General features: G+C 46.8%; 2 protein-coding genes across 10 annotated transcripts in view; one reads left to right on the top strand and one right to left on the bottom strand.

Annotated features, from left to right (window-relative positions):
- The first annotated feature begins 131 nt into the window (after positions 1 to 131).
- VPS26C (VPS26 endosomal protein sorting factor C) lies at positions 132 to 21761 on the top strand. Of its 4 annotated transcripts, none has more exons than XM_058825483.1 (8): positions 132 to 306; positions 5250 to 5393; positions 6795 to 6944; positions 11277 to 11357; positions 14572 to 14646; positions 15444 to 15594; positions 16768 to 16920; positions 19075 to 21761. In XM_058825483.1, exons 1-8 carry the CDS (start codon positions 250 to 252, stop codon positions 19155 to 19157), a joined length of 894 nt encoding a protein of 297 aa, XP_058681466.1. In that variant the 5' UTR covers positions 132 to 249; the 3' UTR covers positions 19158 to 21761. The 4 variants fall into 4 exon arrangements, with proteins under 4 accessions (XP_058681466.1, XP_058681467.1, XP_058681468.1 ...); XM_058825484.1 differs by having other exon boundaries at positions 15444 to 15575; XM_058825485.1 differs by lacking the exon at positions 132 to 306 and adding an exon at positions 2540 to 2673.
- Positions 20253 to 21931, bottom strand: part of TTC3 (tetratricopeptide repeat domain 3) — a 116967-nt gene continuing 115288 nt past the window's right edge. For all 6 annotated transcript variants that reach the window (XM_058825478.1, XM_058825479.1, XM_058825477.1 and 3 more), the window contains one exon: positions 20253 to 21284. In XM_058825478.1, coding sequence (XP_058681461.1) covers positions 21177 to 21284 — 108 coding nt within the window. In that variant the 3' untranslated portion in view covers positions 20253 to 21176. The remainder of the gene's footprint in view (positions 21285 to 21931) is intronic.

Genomic DNA, 21931 nt, shown 5'->3' on the forward strand with positions numbered 1-21931 from the left:
CGGCCCGTAGCGGACGCTGCCCGCGCGCAAAGCACGCCGGAAACCGTAGTTTCCTGCGGGTGACCGCGTTGCGTCACTCACCCCGCCCGCGCGTTGCTATGACAACCGGGGGCAGTGGGCGCGGCCGCGCGGGAAGCGGCGTCAACGGCTGGGAAGTGACGGCGGCGAGGACCCGGATGTGGAGGGGGCGGGGCTCCCGCGCACCCCCCGCCCGCGGGTCACGTGAGGCGGCGGTCACGTGACGGAGCGATGGGGACGACGCTGGACGTGAGGGTGAAACGCGCCGGGAAAGTCTATCGGGATGGGGTGCGTGTGTCGCGATAGGGACAGCGGGGACAGCGGGGAATAGCGGGGACAGCGGCCGGGGAGGGCAGCGCTCTCCTGGGGTGCATCAGGATGGGCATTGCCAACAGGTCAGGGCTGACCCTGCCCCTGTGCCCAGCCCTGGGGGCACCTCTGGCTGCTGTGCCCAGCTCTGGCTCCTCAGCACAGCAGGGCCAGGAGCTCCTGGAGCTGAGCAAGGGCCTGGAGCAGCTCCGTGCCCAGGAAAGGCTGAGGGAGCTGGGGCTGCTCAGCCTGGAGAGGAGCCCCAGGGAGAGAGAGGGGCTGAGCCCTGCCTGGGCCTGCCTGGCCCTGTGTCTGTCCCTGGCTGTCCCTGTGTCTGTCCTTGGCTGTCCCTGTGTCTGTCCCTGTGTCTGTCCCTGGCTGTCCCAGGAGCAGGGAGGTCATTCTGCCCCTGCACTGCTGAGGGCACACCTGGAGTGCTGTGCCCAGCTCTGGCCCCTCAGTTTGGGAAGGGCCTTGGGACACTGAGCACATCCAGAGGGGACAACGAGGCTGGAGAGGGGCTGGGAACACAAACCCTGTGAGGAAGCCCTGAGGGAGCTGGGGGTGCTCAGCCTGGAGAGGGGCCCCAGTGAGAGAGAGGGGCCTCAGCCCTGTCTGTCCCTGTGTCCGTCCCTGTGTCCGTCCCTGTGTCTGTCCCTGTGTCTGTCCCTGGCTGTCCCTGTGTCTGTCCCTGTGTCTGTCCCTGTGTCTGTCCCTGGCTGTCCCTGTGTCTGTCCCTGTGGCTGTCCCTGTGTGCAGAGCTCAGAGCAGGCCCAGGCTCTGCTCCAGGCCCAGCAATGGCCCCAGAGCCACGGGCAGGGCCTGAGCCCAGCAATTCCCCTCACAGGAGGCACAACTTCTGCCCTGGGCAGTGCCCAGCCCTGAGCAGAGCCCAGAGGGGCTCTGGGGGCTCCTCCTGGGGACATTCCAGACCCCCTGCACGCGTTCCTGTCCCCTGCTCCCGGTGACTGCCATCCCCAGCGCTCCCTTCCCAGCCCGGCTGTTCTGGGGCTCCCTGAGCCTGTCGGGGACACCTCGGGCTCTGTCGGGGACACTTTGGGGTCCCCGCTGGGCTCCGGGCTCGGCCCTGCGGCGGGGACTCCTCGGCGGGCGGAGCCGATCGCCCTCTGCTGTCGGTGCTGCCGCGGTGTCGCCGTCTGGCCCTGTGTCCCAGAGCTTTCCCTGTCCGTGTGTCCCGGAGCTGTCCGTGTGTCCCAGAGCTTTCCCTGTCCGTGTGTCCCGGAGCTTTCCCCGTATCCCGGAGCTTTCCCTGTCCGTGTGTCCCGGAGCTGTCCGTGTGTCCCAGAGCTTTCCCTGTCCGTGTGTCCCGGAGCTTTCCCTGGCCGTGTGTCCCCGTCCGTGTGTCCCCGTCCGTGAGTCCCTGTCCCGTGTCCCTGTCCGTGTGTCCCTGTCCGTGAGTCCCTGTCCGTGTGTCCCCGTCCGTGAGTCCCTGTCCCGTGTCCCTGTCCGTGTGTCCCTGTCCGTGAGTCCCTGTCCGTGTGTCCCTGTCCGTGTGTCCCTGTCCGTGAGTCCCCGTCCGTGTGTCCCCGTCCGTGTGTCCCCGTCCGTGTGTCCCTGTCCCGTGTCCCCGTCCGTGTGTCCCCGTCCGTGTGTCCCCGTCCGTGTGTCCCTGTCCGTGAGTCCCTGTCCCGTGTCCCTGTCCGTGAGTCCCTGTCCGTGTGTCCCTGTCCGTGTGTCCCTGTCCGTGAGTCCCCGTCCGTGTGTCCCCGTCCGTGTGTCCCCGTCCGTGTGTCCCTGTCCCGTGTCCCCGTCCGTGTGTCCCCGTCCGTGTGTCCCTGTCCGTGAGTCCCTGTCCGTGTGTCCCGGAGCATTCCCGTGTCCCTGTCCGTGAGTCCCTGTCCGTGTGTCCCGGAGCATTCCCGTGTCCCTGTCCGTGAGTCCCTGTCCGTGTGTCCTTTCCCCCTGCATTCCCTGCAGCTGTCCCCGCTCCCGTTGGTTTCCCGGTGTCTCCCCGGGATTCCGGCGTTGCCTTTGGGACCGAGCGCTGCTTTTTGTCCTTCCCCGTTCCCGGCAATCACGGGGAGATCCTGACCCGCTCTGCAGAGCCCGACGGGGCTTGAAAGGGAAGGAATATTTTTAATTTTTATCGTTTTTAACCTACAAATCCCGAGTTGCTCAGCAGCAATGTTCAGGTCTCTCTTTTTTCTTGCACTTGAATCATAAAAATCCTTTCCATCCACCGAAATTCCATTTATTGAATGATTTTAATCCTGGAAAACTGGAGGTGAAAGGAAGGGTGTGCAGCACCTGTCCTGCAATTGTCAGATTATCCAGAGAGTGGCTTTGGCAGAGCTGAATTATTCCCTTTAGGAATGGCTCCAGAGGGTAAATACTGTCTGTGTCTCACTTTCACATCATTCTGTGCATTATAAAATTATAAATTATTAGGATTTTAATTTATTTATCTATTTCAGTTTCTCAGTGCTGTGTCCATTTTTAATTTGACTGAGTTTGCCTTGCTTTATATCACTTTTAAATTGATTTTTTTTGTATGGAAAGGAATATTTTCTCTGTTTTAAGCTGAAATTGGGATATTTCTGGTCAATCAGTCTGTCAGTTTTGTTTTTATTTTCCACTTTAACTCCACGTGCAAAGGTTTAATTTTAGTTCATTAACTGGGCCTGGGATGAAAACACAACAGTGGGAGAGCTCCACACCAGGGATACCACAGGGATTTTCAGTAGGAGTCGTGTAGGGAGAGAGAGGAGATGCAAACCTGAATTAGGCATGGAAGGGACCTGAAAATCACCCAGGGCAGGGACACCTCCCACTGTCCCCTCCCAGCCCCAGTGTCCAGCCTGGCCTTGGGCACTGCCAGGGATCCAGGGGTGGAATTCCATCCCAGCCCTGCCCACCCTGCCAGGGAAGGATTTTTCCCCACCATCCCGCCTAAAGCTGTAATTTTTCAGTGTGGAGCCATTCCCTGTGTGCTGTCCCTGCATGCCCTGGCAATTGTCTCTCTCCAGCTTTCCTGGGGCTCCTCCAGGCCCTGCAAGGCCACCCTGAGCTCAGCCCAAAGCTTCTCCTGTGCAGGTGAGCAATGCCAGCTGTGCCAGCCTTTCCTGCCAGCAGAGCTGCTCCATCCTCTGCCCATCCTGGAGCCTCCTCTGGGCTCTGCAGCAGCTCCAGCTCCTCCCTGGCTGGGGCAGCTCTGCAGCTGGGAAATCAGAATTTTGAGCTTTTTTTTGCATATCGGAAGAAATACTGAAAGCAAATTTGATATTTAACTTCCAGTCATCCTTCCCCTCCCTGCCCCCTTCCCACGTGCAGGCAGCAGCTCTGCAGTTGTTGCTGTGTGACAGGAAACATCTCCTTTGTTACAGCAGTTCACATCTTCAGGCTGTCCTTGCTTCTCAGAGCTGAGCTGGGCTCATTTTTAAAGCAATAACCTAATTGCTTGTGCTAATTAAGGCCCCTTAGCAGAGCAGTGCAGAATTGAGGTCAGCTTTTCTTCGCTGTCCCTTTGTGCCCTTGTTCCAGCATTCCCCACTTGCTGCACTTCCTCTTCCCAGGCTCTCAGGATGTCACCCTTGCTTGGATGGGGATGTTTGCCTGCTGCCTCAACCCCCCTGACCCATTTTCACCATCCTGTGCCACCAGGAAAGACAGAAAAATGCCAAAATTCCCATTGTGCAGGAGGGATCCTGGTCTGGAGAGGTTGGGTGCAGAGGGAGCAGTTGGGATTGTCCCATGGCTTGGGGAAGGAGCAGGGGAGGAGCTCAGGGAATTCTCCAGTTCTCAGCCCTTTCCAGCTGGGAATATTTCAGGGTGGAAGGAGGTTCTGCAGTGTGGGAGAAGGGAAGGATAAACCACGTGTGGATGGAGCTGTGTGCTGCTCTCCTGCAGGTCACCAGCTTGTAAGTGTTAAAAACTCTGAGCTGACACTTGGAGGATGCAGCATTTTCGTGCAAAGGGATTTTTGCGGACAGCACATCCTTTATGGTATGAGTGACAACATCTCAGGAAAGACAGAAATGTGCCAAAATTCCCATTGTGCAGGAGAGATCCTGGTCTGGAGAGGTTGGGTGCGGAGGGAGCAGTTGGGATTGTCCCATGGCTTGGGGAAGGAGCAGGGGAGGAGCTCAGGGAATTCTCCAGTTCTCAGCCCTTTCCAGCTGGGAATATTTCAGGGTGGAAGGGGATTCTGCAGTGTGGGAGAAGGGAAGGATAAAGCACTTTGAGGATGCAGCATTTTTGTGCAAAGGGTTTTTTGTGGGCAGCACATCCTTCATGGGATGAGTGACAACATCCCTGGAGTCACACAGCTCCTGCCTTTCATTCAGATTCACTTTAAAACTGTTTCTTTGTGTTCATTTTCTATATTTTAAATCTCTTCTGCTCCACTCTGGAGGTGAATCTCACCCTCAGCTTGGCCATCCCTTTTCCAGCTGTGCCTTTTCTTCCCTCTCCTGTGCTGACCATCCCAATTTTCATACAGCAATTCCTCCTGGCAGCTTATTCCAACACAAACACAACTTTTGTTTATTCCAACACAAACACAACTTGACCCAAAATAAAGGTTTGTCATCTTCCTGGACAGAAAAACCTTGAAATTGGGGGAAGAGTTTGAAGCTCAGGTTAACACTTCAGCCAAGAGGAGAATTGTGTTTTTAAGGAAAAATCAAAAGTGCAGAGCTCTCATCTGAGCTTGGGATTCTGATCCTGAGCTTGGGATTCTGGAAATCCAGGAATTCTGATAGAGTTGAGATGTTGTTGTTTCTCTGTCTCATCCTAAATCCCTTCATCAGGAAGGACAAAATGTTTTTGTTTCTCTGTCCTGACAAGGTTGCACCATGCTTTGGGCACAGGAGTTTTTTGGAGTTTGGAGATCAGTTCCAGGCTGTTTAGATAACAGCTATGAAAAAATGGATTTAAACAAAAATTTTCCTCTTTCCTCTTAGGAAATCCTTTCTGGGGTGGTGGTGATAACCAGCAAGGACACAGTGCAGCACCAGGGGATCTCCTTAACCATGGAGGGCTCGGTGAATCTGCAGCTCAGTGCCAAAAATGTGGGGGTGTTTGAGGCCTTCTGCAACACTGCCAAGGTAAGGCTGCCCTGCTGGATGTTTTGAGCACAAAAATTCTCTTTGCTCAAGTGGAACCTTCCCCTCAAGGCTCTCAGGTGTCAGAGCTGCTCCTGGTGGGGAAGTGATGGAGAGCAGGGAGGGCTCAGCTCTGTGAATCACAGAGTGCCAGGATGGGCCAGGCTGCAGGGGGGCACAGCGGCCACTGCTGTCACCTCCCAGAGCACAGGGCTGGGTCCAGAAACTCTGGGATATCCCAGGGAGGGATAAATGAGGACATTTTGGGGAATTAGCTTGCACTGGTAGGAGATTTTTATTTCAGGTAGGCAAAAAGGGTTACTGGATCATGCACTGAATCTGTGATTTATAGAAAAACAATTACTGTGTGATGTTATTTTACTTTTGAGAAGTGACTGGGTTTAACTGGCCTTCTGTGCCAGATCAGTCACTGTCTGTGGAGGCCAAGATTGCTCAGGAGAGAGTGGGACCTGTGGAGCTCCTGGGAGGGCTCTGGGCTGCTCCCCAGGGACAGGGCTGGGCTGGGGGGAAGGGTTTGGTTAAGTGAGGATGGCCTTGAATCAGGGAATCACAGAAGGTTTGGGGCAGAAGGGACCTTAAAAATCACCCAGAGCCACCCCTGCCATGCCAGGGACACCTCCCACTGCCCCAGGCTGCTCCAGCCTGGCCTTGGGCACTGCCAGGGCTCCAGGGCTGGAATTCCATCCCAGCCCTGCCCACCCTGCCAGGGAACAATTCCCAATTCCCAAAATCCCATCAAATCCTCCTTTGAAGCCGTTCCCTGTGTGCTGTCCCTCCATCCCTGTCCCCAGTCCCTCCCCAGCTCTCCTGGAGCCCCTTCAGGCCTGGCAGGGCTCTGAGCTCTCCCTGCAGCTTTGGAGTTTTCCCCTCTCCAGGTGAGCACCCCCAGCTCTCCCAGCCTGGCTCCAGCCCTGGGATCAGTTTTGGGGCCTCCTCTGGGCTCACCAACAGCTCCACTTCTTGTTTTGGGAGCCCAAGAGTTGGGGACAAGAATGGCAAAACTGCAGAGAGAAAAGAAATGTCCTGTCCAAGCCACCTGGCCACAGTTAACCCTCCCCCAAATAATAATTAATTCAGAGGTCAGGGAGGATGCTCAGTGGCCTTGGTCATTCCTGCTTCTGTCCAGAGTCGTCATTTAGGAAATGAAGCTCCACTTCCCAAAGCTGGAGCTGCTCCTGGTGAGCTCCCTTGAATTCTTTGGTCATTAATGTGATGCATCCTTAAAACAGGAATTGGTTTTTTGAGCAAAATATTAATGTTTCTATCCATTGTAAAAAAATATCCCAGCACTTTGTGTCCTGAAGAGGGATTGTGGAAATGCAGGAATTCTGGAGGAGTTCAGATGTGTCTCACCCTAAACCTCTCTGACATTTCTCCCTGCAGCCCATTCAGATCATCAGCAGCACCATTGAGATGGTGAAACCAGGGAAGCTCCCCAGTGGCAAAACAGAAATTCCCTTTGAATTCCCACTGCAGATGAAGGGCAACAAGGTTCTGTATGAGACATACCATGGAGTCTTTGTCAACATCCAGGTGAGGAGAGAAAATGGGAAATTCATCTGCACAATGGCTTCTGAAGCAGCTCTGAATCCATGGAATTGAGGGTGAAGTTTGGTGGTTTCTTTTCACACTGAGCCTTCCACCCTCCATGCAGTAAATCTTAAAGGAATTGTGGCACAAACAAAATGTTTTACCTGAAAAATTTCAGTAGAACATCTGTAACCTAAATTTGATCCATAGAAAAACACAGCTCCTAATCCATGGAAACTGAGGGTGAAGTTTGGTGGTTTCTTTTCACACTGAGCCTTCCATCCTTTATGCAGTAAATCTTAAAGGAATGATGGCACAAACAAAATGTTTTACCTGAAAAATTTCAGTAGAACATCTGTAACCTGAATTTGATCCATAGAAAAACACAGCTCCTAATCCATGGAAATTGAGAATGAATTTTGGTGATGTTTTCACACTGACTGAGCTTTCCAGCCTTTGTGTAGTAAATCTTTTAGGAATTAAGGCACAGACAAGATGTTTTACCTGAAATATTTCAGCAGAACATCTGTAACCTAAATTTGATCCATAGGAATTGAGGATGAAGTTTGGTTGTGTCTTCCTTTCACACTGACTGAACTTCCACAATTAATGCAGTAAATCCTTAAGGAATGATGGCACAAACAAAATGTTTTACCTGAAACACCTCAGCAGAACATCTGTAACCTGAATTTGATCCATGGAAAAATGCAGTTCTTAATCCATGGGAATTAAGGATGAAGTTTGGTGTTTTCTTTTCACACTGACTGAGCCTTCCACCCTCCATGCAGTAAATCCTTAAGGAATGATGGCACAAACAAAATGTTTTACCTGAAATATTTCAGCAGAACTTCTGTAACCTAAATTTGATCCATGGAAAAACGCAGCTCCTAATCCATGGAAATTGAGAATGAATTTTGGTGATGTTTTCACACTGACTGAGCTTTCCAGCCTTTGTGTAGCAAATCTTTTAGGAATTAAGGCACAGACAAGATGTTTCATCTGAAATATTTCAGCAGGACATCTGTAACCTGAATTTAATCCATAGAAATTGAGGATGAAGTTTGGTGTTTTCTTTTCACACGGACTGAGCCTTCCACCCTCCATGCAGTAAATCTTAAAGGAATTGTGGCACAAACAAAATGTTTTACCTGAAAAATTTCAGTAGAACATCTGTAACCTAAATTTGATCCATGGAAAAACGCAGCTCCTAATCCATGGAAACTGAGGGTGAAGTTTGGTGGTTTCTTTTCACACTGAGCCTTCCATCCTTTATGCAGTAAATCTTAAAGGAATGATGGCACAAACAAAATGTTTTACCTGAAAAATTTCAGTAGAACATCTGTAACCTGAATTTGATCCATAGAAAAACACAGCTCCTAATCCATGGAAATTGAGAATGAATTTTGGTGATGTTTTCACACTGACTGAGCTTTCCAGCCTTTGTGTAGTAAATCTTTTAGGAATTAAGGCACAGACAAGATGTTTCATCTGAAATATTTCAGCAGAACATCTGTAACCTAAATTTGATCCATGGAAAAATGCAGTTCTTAATCCATGGGAATTAAGGATGAAGTTTGGTGGTGTTTTCTTTTCACACTGAGCCTTCCACCCTCCATGCAGTAAATCCTTAAGGAATGATGGCACAAACAAAATGTTTTACCTGAAATATTTCAGCAGAACATCTGTAACCTGAATTTGATCCATGGAAAAACGCAGCTCCTAATCCATAGGAATTGAGGATGAAGTTTGGTGGTGGTTTTTTTTTCACTCTGACTGAGCCTTCCACCCTTTATGCAGTAAATATTTAAAGAATTGTGGCACAAACAAAATGTTTTACCTGAAATATTTCAGCAGAACTTCTGTAACCTAAATTTGATCCATGGAAAAACGCAGCTCCTAATCCATGGAAATTGAGAATGAATTTTGGTGATGTTTTCACACTGACTGAGCTTTCCAGCCTTTGTGTAGCAAATCTTTTAGGAATTAAGGCACAGACAAGATGTTTCATCTGAAATATTTCAGCAGGACATCTGTAATCTGAATTTAATCCATAGAAATTGAGGATGAAGTTTGGTGTTTTCTTTTCACACTGACTGAACCTTCCACCCTCCATGCAGTAAATCCTTAAGGAATGATGGCACAAACAAAATGTTTTACCTGAAATATTTCAGCAGAACATCTGTAACCTGAATTTGATCCATCCTGATGTTGTAGGAAACTCTTTCCATTCCCTTCCTTAAAAAAACCAGCCCCACAGTGTGGTTGTATTCCCAATAAATGTGGAATTTCGTGTGGTGTTGAGAGCAACACAGATCAGGAATTGTTTGGGATGAGGAGGAGTGACATTCCCTGCCCAGACCTGCATGGAATACCTGCTTGGGCACACTCTTGTGGACATACAGTTCTGAAATTTGATCTTTTTTTGGTTTAAACTCGCCTTGCCATAGGTGGGTTGGGTTGTTTGGGTGACTTTTGGGGGAAAGTCTTTCTCCAGCCATCTCTTGAAGGTAAATTCTGTGTTAGACAATGAAGTTTGGTGTCACTGGAATGAGAAAAACCTAATAAACCAAATCACCCTCCAGCAGCCTATCAGAAGTAACTAAAAGGAAGAAAATCCCTTGTTTTTTGTCTGTGTTTGGATATTTTTTAAAATCTTTCAATTTATTTGCTCAGTTTTGGCTTCTTCCCTCATGCAGCAGCTGTTGTTTGTGGTGGGGATGTCAGAAATGGTGCAGCACTGTTGAGCTGCTTCCCATATCCCAAAGAACTTGCTGTGATCAGTCAGTTTGAGCTGCACTTTAATGAGGAATATTTGCTTTATTTTATCATTATTTCTCTCCTCTGTGGAGCTTTTCTTGGATAAAATATCATTACAATTTAATAATTTAAATTTCAGCCAAACTTTGAGAGTCCTGCTCTCCTGAGGACAGAATTGTGACACTTCCTAAACCTCTGGGCAATTTAATTGAGCCTCTCTTTCTTGATTTGGGGATGAATTGTGGGTTCAGTCTCAGTTTAACCTTTAATCAGACACTGCTGGGTGGTTGTGCCATGAACCACAAGTGAGGAACCCAAATTCTGGTGTGAGGGAGGAATTAAAGATCAAACAAAACAAAAACCCAACAAGTTCCCTGTCCTGTAAGGACACTGAAAAGCTTTTTTTTGGAGATGAAGTGTAGGATTTTTGAGATAACCAAATTCTTACTGTTTTTCACCTGCTGGTTTATGGCTCCCATTTTAGGGGAGCAAACTGGAAACAAATTCACTCCCTTGCCTGATTTTAGTTCAGCTGTGTGGCTGAAGTTCCCCATGAAATATCCCAACAACTGGGAATTCAATCCCACAATAAAAAAAATCAAAGTTAGAGGGGCTGAAGACAAAAATACAAAAATACATCACACTGATAATCCCTTAACCAAAACAGGGTGAAAAATCACCCTTAAATGGATATATGAGGAACAACACTGCACAGAGGCAGAAGGGGGATGAAAAGTTGCGAAGGAGGGAGGAAATCTGAATTAAAGCTATTTTTTTCCCCTTTTGTCCTTCCCCTTTCCTCCCCCCTTTTTCCCCCTTTTTCCCCTTTTCCCCTTTTTTTCCCTTTTCCCCCTTTCCCCCCCATTTTCCCCCTTCCCCCCCTTTTTCCCCCTTTTCCCCTTTGTCCCCCTTTTCCCCCTTTTTCCCCTTTTTTTCCTTTTGCCCCTTTTCCCCCTCTTTCCTCCTTTTCTCCCTTTTCCCCCTTTTTCCCCCTTCCCCCCCTTTTCCCCTTTTCCCCCTTTTTCCTCCTTTTCCCTCCTTTCCCCCCCTTTCCCTCCTTTTCTCCCCTTTTTTCCCATTTTCCCCTTTTTTCCCTTTTCCCCCTCTTCCCCCCTTTTCCCCTTTCCCCCCCTTTTTCCCCCTCTTTCCCCCTTTCCCCCTTTTCCCCCTTTCCCCCCTTTTCCCCTTTGTCCCCCTTTTCCCCTTTTTTCCCCTTTTTTTCCCTTTTGCCCCTTTTCCCCCTCTTTCCCCCTTTTCTCCCTTTCCCCCCTTTTCCCCCTTTTTCCCCCCTTTTCCCCTTTGTCCCCCTTTTCCCCTTTTTTCCCCTTTTTATCCTTTTTGCCCCTTTTCCCCCCCTTTCCCCCTTTTCTCCCTTTCCCCCCCTTTTTCCCCCTTCCCCCCTTCCCCCCCTTTCCCATTTTCCCCCTTTTCCCCTTTTTTCCCTTTTTTCCCTTTTCTCCCTTCCTCCCCCCTTTTTTCCCCTTTTCCCCCCTTTTCCCCCCCCCCTTTTTACCCCTGCCCCCCCCTTTTTTCCCCTTTTTCCCCCCTTTCTTTCCCCTTTTTCCATCCCTTCCCCAGTACACCCTGCGCTGTGACATGAGGCGTTCCCTGCTGGCAAAGGACCTGACCAAGACCTGTGAGTTCATTGTCCACTCCCTGGTGAGTGTGCTTTCTGTTCATTTTGCAATTCATTAATTTTTTAAATTGATTTTTTTTTTCTCCCCACTTCACTTTTAGGGGGAAAAAACCCCAAATAAACCCATGGAAATTGTGACGGTGACACGAGGGATTACAGAGGTGTAGATTCAGAATATCCTGAGTTGGAAGAAACCCCAAAAACCATCAAACCCAACTCCTGGCCCTGCACAGGACACCCCAAAATCCCACCCTGTGTCCAAAATATAGGAGTAAAGGAAATCTGCCCCAAAACAAATCCACCCCACAGAGCTGTTGCTTCTGATGAGAAACCCCCATCCCTCTCTCAAAGAACAAAGAGGAGTTGGATTTTCAGATGTTTTACAGTGCCCTGAGTTTATTCTCTTGTTCATCCTTGGAGTTCTGGGACAAGGGGGTGGTCACATAAATCTGATGTCATTTTTCCAAGCACTGCTTTGAATTATCCCAGCAGATCTGAGGAAAAGCTTCCAGGCTCCCCCAGTGCTGTAAATGGGAGTTGGGTGCTGAAAATCCTGATTTCTGTTCCTCAGGTGAAAATCCTGATTTCTGTTCCTCAGGTGAAAATCCTGATTTCTGTTCCTCGGGTGAAAATCCTGATTTCTGTTCCTCGGGTGAAAATCCTGATTTCTGTTCCTCAGGTGAAAATCCTGATTTCTGTTCCTCGGGTGAAAATCCTGATTTCTGTTCCTCGGGTGAAAATCCTGATTTCTGTTCCTCAGGTGAAAATCCTGATTTCTGTTCCTCGGGTGAAAATCCTGATTTCTGTTCTTCTGGTGAAAATCCTGATTTCTGTTCCTCAGGTGAAAATCCTGATTTCTGTTCTTTGGGTGAAAGTCCTGATTTCTGTTCCTCAGGTGAAAATCCTGATTTCTGTTCTTTGGGTGAAAGTCCTGATTTCTGTTCCTCAGGTGAAAATCCTGATTTCTGTTCCTCAGGTGAAAATCCTGATTTCTGTTCTCCAGGTGAAAATCCTGATTTCTGTTCTTTGGGTGAAAATCCTGATTTCTGTTCCTCAGGTGAAAATCCTGATTTCTGTTCTTTGGGTGAAAATCCTGATTTCTGTTCTTTGAGTGAAAATCCTGATTTCTGTTCTTTGGGTGAAAATCCCTGATTTCTGTTCTCCAGGTGAAAATCCTGATTTCTGTTCTTTGAGTGAAAATCCTGATTTCTGTTCCTCAGGTGAAAATCCTGATTTCTGTTCTTTGGGTGAAAATCCTGATTTCTGTTCTTTGAGTGAAAATCCTGATTTCTGTTCTTTGGGTGAAAATCCCTGATTTCTGTTCTTTGAGTGAAAATCCTGATTTCTGTTCTTTGGGTGAAAATCCCTGATTTCTGTTCTCCAGGTGAAAAACCCTGATTTCTGTTCTCCAGGTGACAAATCCTGATTTCTGTTCTTCTGGTGAAAATCCTGATTTCTGTTCCTCAGGTGAAAATCCTGATTTCTGTTCCTCAGGTGAAAATCCTGATTTCTGTTCTTTGGGTGAAAATCCCTGATTTCTGTTCTTTGGGTGAAAATCCTGATTTCTGTTCCTCAGGTGAAAATCCTGATTTCTGTTCTTTGGGTGAAAATCCTGATTTCTGTTCCTCAGGTGAAAATCCCTGATTTCTGTTCTTTGGGTGAAAATCCTGATTTCTGTTCTTTGGGTGAAAATCCTGATTTCTGTTCTTTGCGTGAAAATCCTGATTTCTGTTCCTCAGGTGAAAATCCTGATTTCTGTTCTTTGAGTGAAAATCCTGATTTCTGTTCTTTGGGTGAAAATCCTGATTTCTGTTCTTTGGGTGAAAATCCTGATTTCTGTTCTTTGAGTGAAAATCCCTGATTTCTGTTCTTTGGGTGAAAATCCCTGATTTCTGTTCTCCAGGTGACAAATCCTGATTTCTGTTCTCCAGGTGACAAATCCTGATTTCTGTTCTTCTGGTGAAAATCCTGATTTCTGTTCCTCAGGTGAAAATCCTGATTTCTGTTCTTTGGGTGAAAATCCCTGATTTCTGTTCTCCAGGAGTTCTCATCCAGGTGGAAATCATGGAAAGATGGGGGAGAGACCTTCAGGCTGATGCAATCTCATCCCCACCCCAAACCCTGTCCCACATCCAGGTCCTGAGCTGTCCCAGAGACTCCGGCACCTCCCTGAGAGCTCACTGCAGTGCCTGACACCCCTGCAAGGGAAACCAGGGAAAACTTGGTCCTGATTTCTAATTCTAGAACTTCTAATTCTTGTTTCTAATCCTAATGCTCCTGGCAGGAGGTTGGACTCCCCGAAAATGCTTTGCTGGTTCTTGCAGAAGTTCCTGTGTTGGATTTGGGGTTGGTTGAATTGAGCTGTGCTGTCCAGACTGATGAAATGTCCCCTTTTCCATCTCTGACTTGCTGGAACACCCTGCTTTTATCATTCCTTGGAACCCTTAACAGGACAGTAAAAACCAAAATCCTTTGTGTTACTCAGACTTGTGGTGGAAATGTTATTTTAGTTCTGAAGTAACTTTTTAAAAGATGTAGTTTGGTGTTACAAGCAAGTTTCCTGTTGGGAAGATTTCAGTGTTTTCTGCAATATCTGAAGCTGCATTTTGTTGGTCCATTATTACATTTCCAAGTGAGCCTCACTTGTCAGAGCAGTGACAAATCCCATCTCCTGCAGCGTTCCTGGGTTTGTTTCTTGTTCCCACTGCAGCACTTCTGAGCTCACCAGTCAGTAAATCATGGATCTCCCAGTCAGGGTGAATTAATGGGGACAATTCTCACTGTCAGTGCTCAGTGTTCCATTTCCCTCCAGCCTGTTCTGTGCCAGAATTTGTCATTTTGGGAAAATGCAGCCAATCTTTTGCTAACCTCCTCCATCTTGCAGCTGGGTTTGAATTCTTGAGCAGTGAGGGCAGATCCTCACTCAGAGTTCCAGATCAGCCCCTTGCTGCTGGAGAACAAGAATTTCTAAAGCAGATTTGAAGCAATGGACACAACTTCATTTAGAATCTCCCCTCCCCAAATGTAATAATGAAAGGAAACATTCCAAGGGACGTGTGCAATGAATTTATTTGTACTTAAAGAAATGGGAAATTGAGCTTTTTCCCCTCTCTGCTCCAGATGAGGAGGGTATTCCTGCTTTTCCAGGTGGTTTAGGGCAGCCAGCTGCTGTGGTTTTTAATGTTCTCTCTCTGTTTTGGGGATCAGATTTCAGTTTAACCCTTCCCCTCCCTGCAGTCACAGAAAGGGAAGCTGCTGCCCAGCCCTGTGGACTTCACCATTACTCCTGAAACTCTGCAAAATGTCAAAGAGGTAAAAGGATTTTCTTCTTATTTTATTTTAAATGTAAAGTTTGTGTGTTTCTGAGTGAGACCAGAGGAGTGATTAAATTCTGCCTTGTAGATTGTTAGGCAGATTATCTTGTTTTGTTTTTCTATTTTCTTTTTCACTTTTATAAGCAATCAAGTGATTCTGCCTCATCTCTTGCACTGTGGTAACCAATTGAAGGTGGAATTTTGCTCAGGAGTGGTTAAATATTTTTATTCCTTTTCTGAGTGAAAGATGGATGGGAGTGGAACGAAGGAAAACATTCTATACATGGACAGCCAAGAGCCTTTAAAAATGTGGATTTTGAGCCTTGTTTGTGCCTTTTTTTACAGCCTGCTGTGGCTTTGGGAAGCCTCAAGGAGGGCAGGCTTGGGTGGGATATTGGGAATGAGGAGTTGTTCCCTGGGAGGGGCTGGGATGGAATTCCACCCCTGGATCCCTGGCAGTGCCCAAGGTTGGACACTGGGACAGTGCGAGGGGTGCCCACTCCATCCCCAGCTCCTGGATGAATTCTAACAGCCAAGTTCTGTCAGTTCTTCCCAGGAAAGGCCCATCCATGGGTGGGTGGAGCAGCAGGAAGGACACATGTCAGGAGAGAATATTGTAGGAGAAATCCTGATACAGAGTGACAGAAATCAATTCAAGCTCCCTCAGGAGCTTCTGAACTCTTGAACTCTCAACTTTGAAACCACTGGCTAATTCCCTACTTGTTTTAAGATTTATTTTTTCCTTAATCTGCTCTTTATTTTACCATCTTTTTCTCTTTCCCCCAACCATTTCAGAGAGCCTCCCTGCCCAAGTTCCTGATCAGAGGGCACCTGAACTCCACCAACTGTGTGATCACGCAGCCGCTGACGGGGGAGCTGCAGGTGGAGAGCGCCGAGGCGGCCGTGAGGAGCATCGAGCTGCAGCTCGTGCGTGTGGAGACGTGCGGTGAGCCCGGGGCCGCCACGGCCTCCCCTGCGCGGGGAATGTGACGCTGGCCCGACACTTGGTGTCAGTTGGAAATGAGGGGCGCTCGGGTAAAGATGGGGGAGCGGGAATAGCAGGTCTGGACTAGGGAAGAAAGTAAAAATAAAATTGTGGTGTTTGTGAGGGTCCCCAGGATGAGGATGGAGATGAGAATCTGACTCCATGTTCTCAGAAGACTGATTTATTATTATATTATATTACATCCTATTACGTCCTATTATGTCCTATTACATCATATCATATTACATTACGTTATATTACGTTACATTACATTCTATTACATTCTATTACATTCTATTACATTATATTATATTATATTATATTATATTATATTATATTATATTATCATTACATTACATTATATTACATTATATTATATTATATTATTATATTATATTATATTATATTATATTATATTATATTATATTATATTATATTATATTATATTATATTATATTATATTATATTATATTACATTATATTACATTACATTACATTACATTACATTACATTACATTCTATTATATTATATTATATTACATTACATTACATTACATTACATTACATTACATTACATTGCATTACATTATATTATTATATTATATTATATTATATTATATTACATTACATTATATTACATTATATTACATTATATTATATTACATTCTATTACATTCTATTACATTACATTCTATTACATTCTATTATATCATATAAAAGAATGCTATACTAAAACTATATTAAGGAAAGAGAAAGGATACAGACAGAAGGTTTAACAAGAATGATCGTGAAAAACTCGTGACTGACTCCTCAGTCTGACACAGCTGATGGTGAAGTCAGAAGGGATGGAGCAGCCTCCACCCTAAACCCTCCCTCTTGCTTTCTATCTATTCCTGTATTCTAAACCCTGAAACTCTGAGTTTCCCACCCTGTGATATCACACACTTCTGTTCAAACTCCACACCTTTAATCTCATTTTATTACTGAATTTTGGAAGCTTCTCCAGGGCCTCAGGTCAGTGCAGTGTTCTCTGGGGGTCAGTGCCCAACATCCTCAGTACCCAGGGTTCCAGCATCTCTCCCCTGTGAATTTTGGCTGCTGCTCTCTCTCAGCTCTCCCATTTCCCTTGTCCAGGGTGTGCTGAGGGCTATGCCAGGGATGCCACGGAGATCCAGAACATCCAGATCGCCGACGGCGACGTCTGCAGGGGCCTCCCCATCCCCATCCACATGGTGTTCCCCAGGCTCTTCACCTGCCCCACCCTGGAGACCACCAACTTCAAAGTGGGTGAGTGGGGAGTTGTCCTGGGACAGGAGTGGCCACATTCATTCCTTTCCACGGGCAGTGAGGGATAAATCCAGCAGAGCTGCAGGAGGAGCCCAGGACATCCCCGAGCCTGAGTCCTGCTGCATTTCCCACACAAACTGCTGTGCAGCCACTCCTAACAAAATTCCAGGAGGGGCAGTGGAATGCAGGTCATGTGTTTAAACACTTGAGGAATAGTCCAAGAATAAAATTCCCTCCTTTCCTCACCACTGAGAACCTCCCTTTCCATTTATTCTCCTTTTTGTTTCTTTCTCTCTTACTGAAAGCCCTGCAAGCAGCAAGGTTGGTGAGGGTGTGATTCTCTTACCTACACCACGTGCTCCTCCCTGCTGATTGTTGTCAAAATCAGTATTTTTATTAACAAAATCAGTATTTTTATCAACAAACCCAGGATTTTCCTCACTTGTTCAAATAAGTACTGCAAGAATCCACTGGGCTGCTTTGTATTTCTTGCCTCCATCCTGCTGCAATCTGTTGGCACGGAATCTGTGTGCAGTGGTTTCCCCCAAAATAATAATAATATTTTTTCGCCATTTTAAGCTCTTCACTAGCTATTTACAATGAGAATTTAAATTTATTTAGATTTCTGCTTCTCTTCGCTTATTAACTCTGCCTGGCTTTTTGGTCTGTCTCTATTTAGGATTGATTGTTGATCTGATACTGATTTTTGGCTTTGAAGGACACAAAGAACAGATTTTTTTCTGGAATTTTTGCTCCCCAGTTTGCAGGCCTGTTGTATTCCAGTATTTCATTTCCCAAGGCTGTTACATGATGGAATCAGGCAACGGGTCTGTTCTGGAATTCTCCCATTCCATGCTTTAAACACCATCTTGGTGGAGGTGTCTTCCCCAAAACATTTTATTCTTTGATACCTGAATCCTCTTTTCCAGAGGAACGTTTGCCATAATTTATCAGCAATAAAACAATCCAAAGGAATCCCAAAGATTACAACAAAGCAGGATTTTCTAGGAGTGGTCCAAGGGCTGGGATGCCTGGGTGAGGTTCTGATGGAATGTTTCAGGAGCTCCTGACCCATCCTGCTGCTAGGATTGAGCTTTCCTGTGGAGTTGAAGCAGGATTGCTGCTAGGATTCAGCTTTCCTGTGGAATTAAAGCAGAGTTGCTGCTAAGATTGAGCTTTCCTTTGGAACTGAAGCAGGATTGTTCCCAGGATTCACCTTTCCTGTGGAATTGAAGCAGGATTGCTGCTGGGATTCAGCTTTTCTATGGAGTTCAAGTAGGATTGTTCCTAGGATTGAGCTTTCCTGTGGAATTGAAGCAGGATTGCTGCTGGGATTCAGCTTTTCTATGGAGTTCAAGTAGGAGTGTTCCTAGGATTGAGCTTTCCTGTGGAATTGAAGCAGGATTGCTGCTGGGATTGAGCTTTCCTGTGCAGTTGAAGCAGGATTGTTCCTAGCACTCAGCTTTCCTGTGGAATTCAAGTAGGAATTCAGCTTCCTGTGGGGTTGAAGCAGGATTGCTGCTAGCATTCAGTTTTGGGTAGAATTGAGGCCGGATTGTTCCTAAGGTTCAGCTTCTTGTGGAATTGAACTTTTCTATGGAACTGAAGCAGGATTGTTCCCAGGATTCAGTTTCCTGTGGAATTCAAGTAGGAGTGTTCCTAGGATTGAGCTTTCCTATGGAATTCAAGCAGGATTGCTGCTGGGATTCAGTTTCCTGTGGAATTGAAATAGGATTGCTACTGGGATTGAGCTTTCCTGTGGAATTGAAGCAGGATTGTTCCTAGGATTCACCTTTCCTGTGGAATTCAAGCAGGATTGCTGCTGGGATTTCAGTTTACTGTGGAATTCAAGCAGGATTGCTGCTGGGATTTCAGTTTCCTGTGCAGTTGAAGCAGGATTGCTGCTGGGATTTCAGTTTCCTGTGGAATTGAAGCAGGATTGCTGCTGGGATTTCAGTTTCCTGTGGAACTGAAGCAGGATTGCTGCTGGGATTTCAGTTTCCTGTGGAATTGAAGCAGGATTGCTGCTGGGATTTCAGTTTCCTGTGGAACTGAAGCAGGATTGCTGCTGGGATTTCAGTTTCCTGTGCAGTTGAAGCAGGATTGCTGATATTATTCAGTTTCCCATGAATTCTCTCTCTTTCCCCCTCCCAGAGTTTGAAGTGAACATCGTGGTGCTCCTGCACGACGACCACCTCATCACAGAGAACTTCCCCCTGAAGCTGTGCAGGATGTGAACAGCCACAGGAGCAGCAGGAAGGATTTCCTGGGAATTCTCCTGAGGGAAGGTGGAACTTTGTCCACGCCTGACTTCAGCTGGAGCCACCTCACTCCCTTCTTCCCGTGCTTCCACCTCCCTGTTAACCTGACCAAGACTTTGCCTCTCTGCATTTCCCAATCCTGCTGCCTTCAACAACCATGTTTTTCCCATTTTTTTTTTTTTTTTTAGGAAAATCCTGAAGGAATCATTCTGTAGCTTTCTACAGCTTGTAGAACTATGGAGCAAGTTCCTCTCTTGGCTTAATTTTGTAATACTTGTTCTAAAGTCCTTTGAAGCCCCCTTAAAACTCATAAATCCCATTCCAGCCATACTGGGAGGGTGTGGGAATTGACAGAATGAGCAGTGAGGTCTTTGAAGGTCTAAAAAACGGTGCTACAGCTCTGGAAGGTGGTGCTGTGGGATCTGGCCCAAGGTGGATGGGAAATGAGTGATTTCAAATCACACCAAGGAAATTTTGGTGTTGGAGAAATTCATTAATGTGTTTGTGACTGTACAGCTTAAAGGAAAATTAATTCAGCAAGAAATACCCTTCCCAACACAAACAGGTTGTGGATTTTGATGTTGTTTTCATGGAACAGCCACAACTTGTGGATTTTCCAATAATTTTCCATGTGGGGCAGAGGCAGGCTCAGGCTATATTATGGAAATTGGAAGTGTAAAGATCAGCACCTACAAATGCAGATTTGAGAAAACTGAGAAAAATCATTTCCTTTAGTTTGTCCAGCAGGAGAAGGTAATTCCAGTTTGGGCCCTGATGTTTCAGGGAGAAAAAAATGATTTTTTTTTCACTTCATTCATTTCAATGTCTGGGAAGGGGGAAGGAAATGGTATTTACTGAAAATGGTGTTTACTGAAAATGGTATTTACTGAAACTCAGCACTTTGCCCTGAGACCAGGGGAATTTGGGCAAGAGCTGCAGCCCCCCAGAAATACAGGAAGCTGAAAAGGATTCCAGTGCTGGAATTTTTAGTCCTTTATTCTACAGCAGAGCAGTTACTCAGCCCTAACACAGAGTGAGCAGAAATACTACACAGAAACAACGTGTTTGGCTGCAGAAGCAATTTTATTTTTTATTAAAGTGGTAAGTAATACACTGATAAATGAGAGAGGAGTTAAAAACTTCAGCTGGAGGAGTCAAGCAGTGTGGGGAACAGGTGATCCCTGGAATTAGCCAAGGGCTCCTAATCCATGTGGTGCTCTCTGGATTCAGAATATTGGGTTTAATTTCAAGATTCTCAGGCTCTGGTCCTCACCTTCGGCTGTTTGGGACAAATTTGTCTCTGTTAAAAGTTCTCTGGCCACTTCAGACTCATAAAATAGTGGGAGAAAATTCCCTGAGCTGTTGGAATTCTGCTCCTCCTGCTACTGGTGCCCATTCTTGCACAAAGTACAAAGGAACTGTCATTTAAAAATCCTTTAAATAAAGTTTAAAAAAAATCCTTCCCATTTAAACAGACCAGGAGGGAAATTTCCCTCCTTTTTTAAACAAAAAGGAAGAAAATTCAAATTTCAACCTTCTTTTGAGATTTAAAAACTGATCCAAATGAAGAATTTAAAATTCTTACTTCAAAATGTGACTAAAAGTCATTCTTTAAACAATCTGAGTTCTCAGCTGTGGCTTTGTGCAGAGAGAGGAGCTGCAAAGACCAACCCAGGCTTGAATTCTAGACTATGCCAGAGGGAATGTTTTGAGTTCCAGTTCTTTTGGTCCATCCTTTGGGTCACCTACTTGTTTGATACTGGAATAAATCTGAGGGAAAAGCACAGGAACGATGCACTGCTAAAAGAATTTGGTACTTTCGGTGTCCCTTAGCCAGAAATGCAGCAGCGCTGTGCGCTGCCAGGCAGGAACCAGGAGAAATCCTGGGTGCTGGAGTGAAAGCCCAGAGCTGGCCAGTGAAGCCAGGGTTGTGTCCTGTCCCCCAGCACTGCTGCAGCCCCTTCCCAGCTGGGATTGTGCGGGAGCAAGGGAGGCTCAGCTGGGCTTGTTCCAGGCGGGCAGCTCGGGGAAGTCCTCGGGCAGCAGGGCGTGCGTGCGGCAGATGGGGCAGCTGGAGTGCTGCCGGAGCCACGTCCGGATGCACTGCGGGGACAGAGGGACACGAGGCTGGAAATGGCTGCCACTCGTGGGGGAGCTCTGCAGCGAGTTCCACACCCCCAGGTTTCAGTGGCGTGGAACTGTTGTGCTCTGATCGCATTTATTAAATCAGCATCGGAACAAAAAAGGTAAAGGGGAAAGGTGGAGTTACTTCTACACAACCCTGGCTTTTTTACTTCATGGATTTCCATCAGCAGCAGGCAAATCCAGAGTTTTCAGGGATAAACCATTCCCTGAGTGTGCTGCCAGCAATCCCAACCAAATCCATTTCTGAAATCCAACAGAATTCCACTCTGATGAATCATTTCGTTTTAAAAACACCCAAAGCTTTCTGACAGGCTGCCTGTGGGTCAAGGCTGGAAAAGGGATTGTGCCCTGTGCTTCAGGCACTGAAGGGTCAGGGGAGGGAATGGGGTTGTGTTTGAGGTGGAGACCAGGACAGGAGCAGAACTGAAGGGTCAGGGGAGGGTAAAGGGGTTGTGTTTGAGGTGGGGATCAGGAACAGGAGCAGAACTGAAGGGTCAGGAGAGGGAATGGGGTTGTGTTTGAGGTGGAGACCAGGAACAGGAGCAGAACTGAAGGGTCAGGGGAGGGAATGGGGTTGTGTTTGAGGTGGGGATCAGGAACAGGAG

Source organism: Ammospiza caudacuta, chromosome 2, assembly GCF_027887145.1.
Source record: "Ammospiza caudacuta isolate bAmmCau1 chromosome 2, bAmmCau1.pri, whole genome shotgun sequence".
Lineage (NCBI taxonomy): Eukaryota > Metazoa > Chordata > Aves > Passeriformes > Passerellidae > Ammospiza > Ammospiza caudacuta.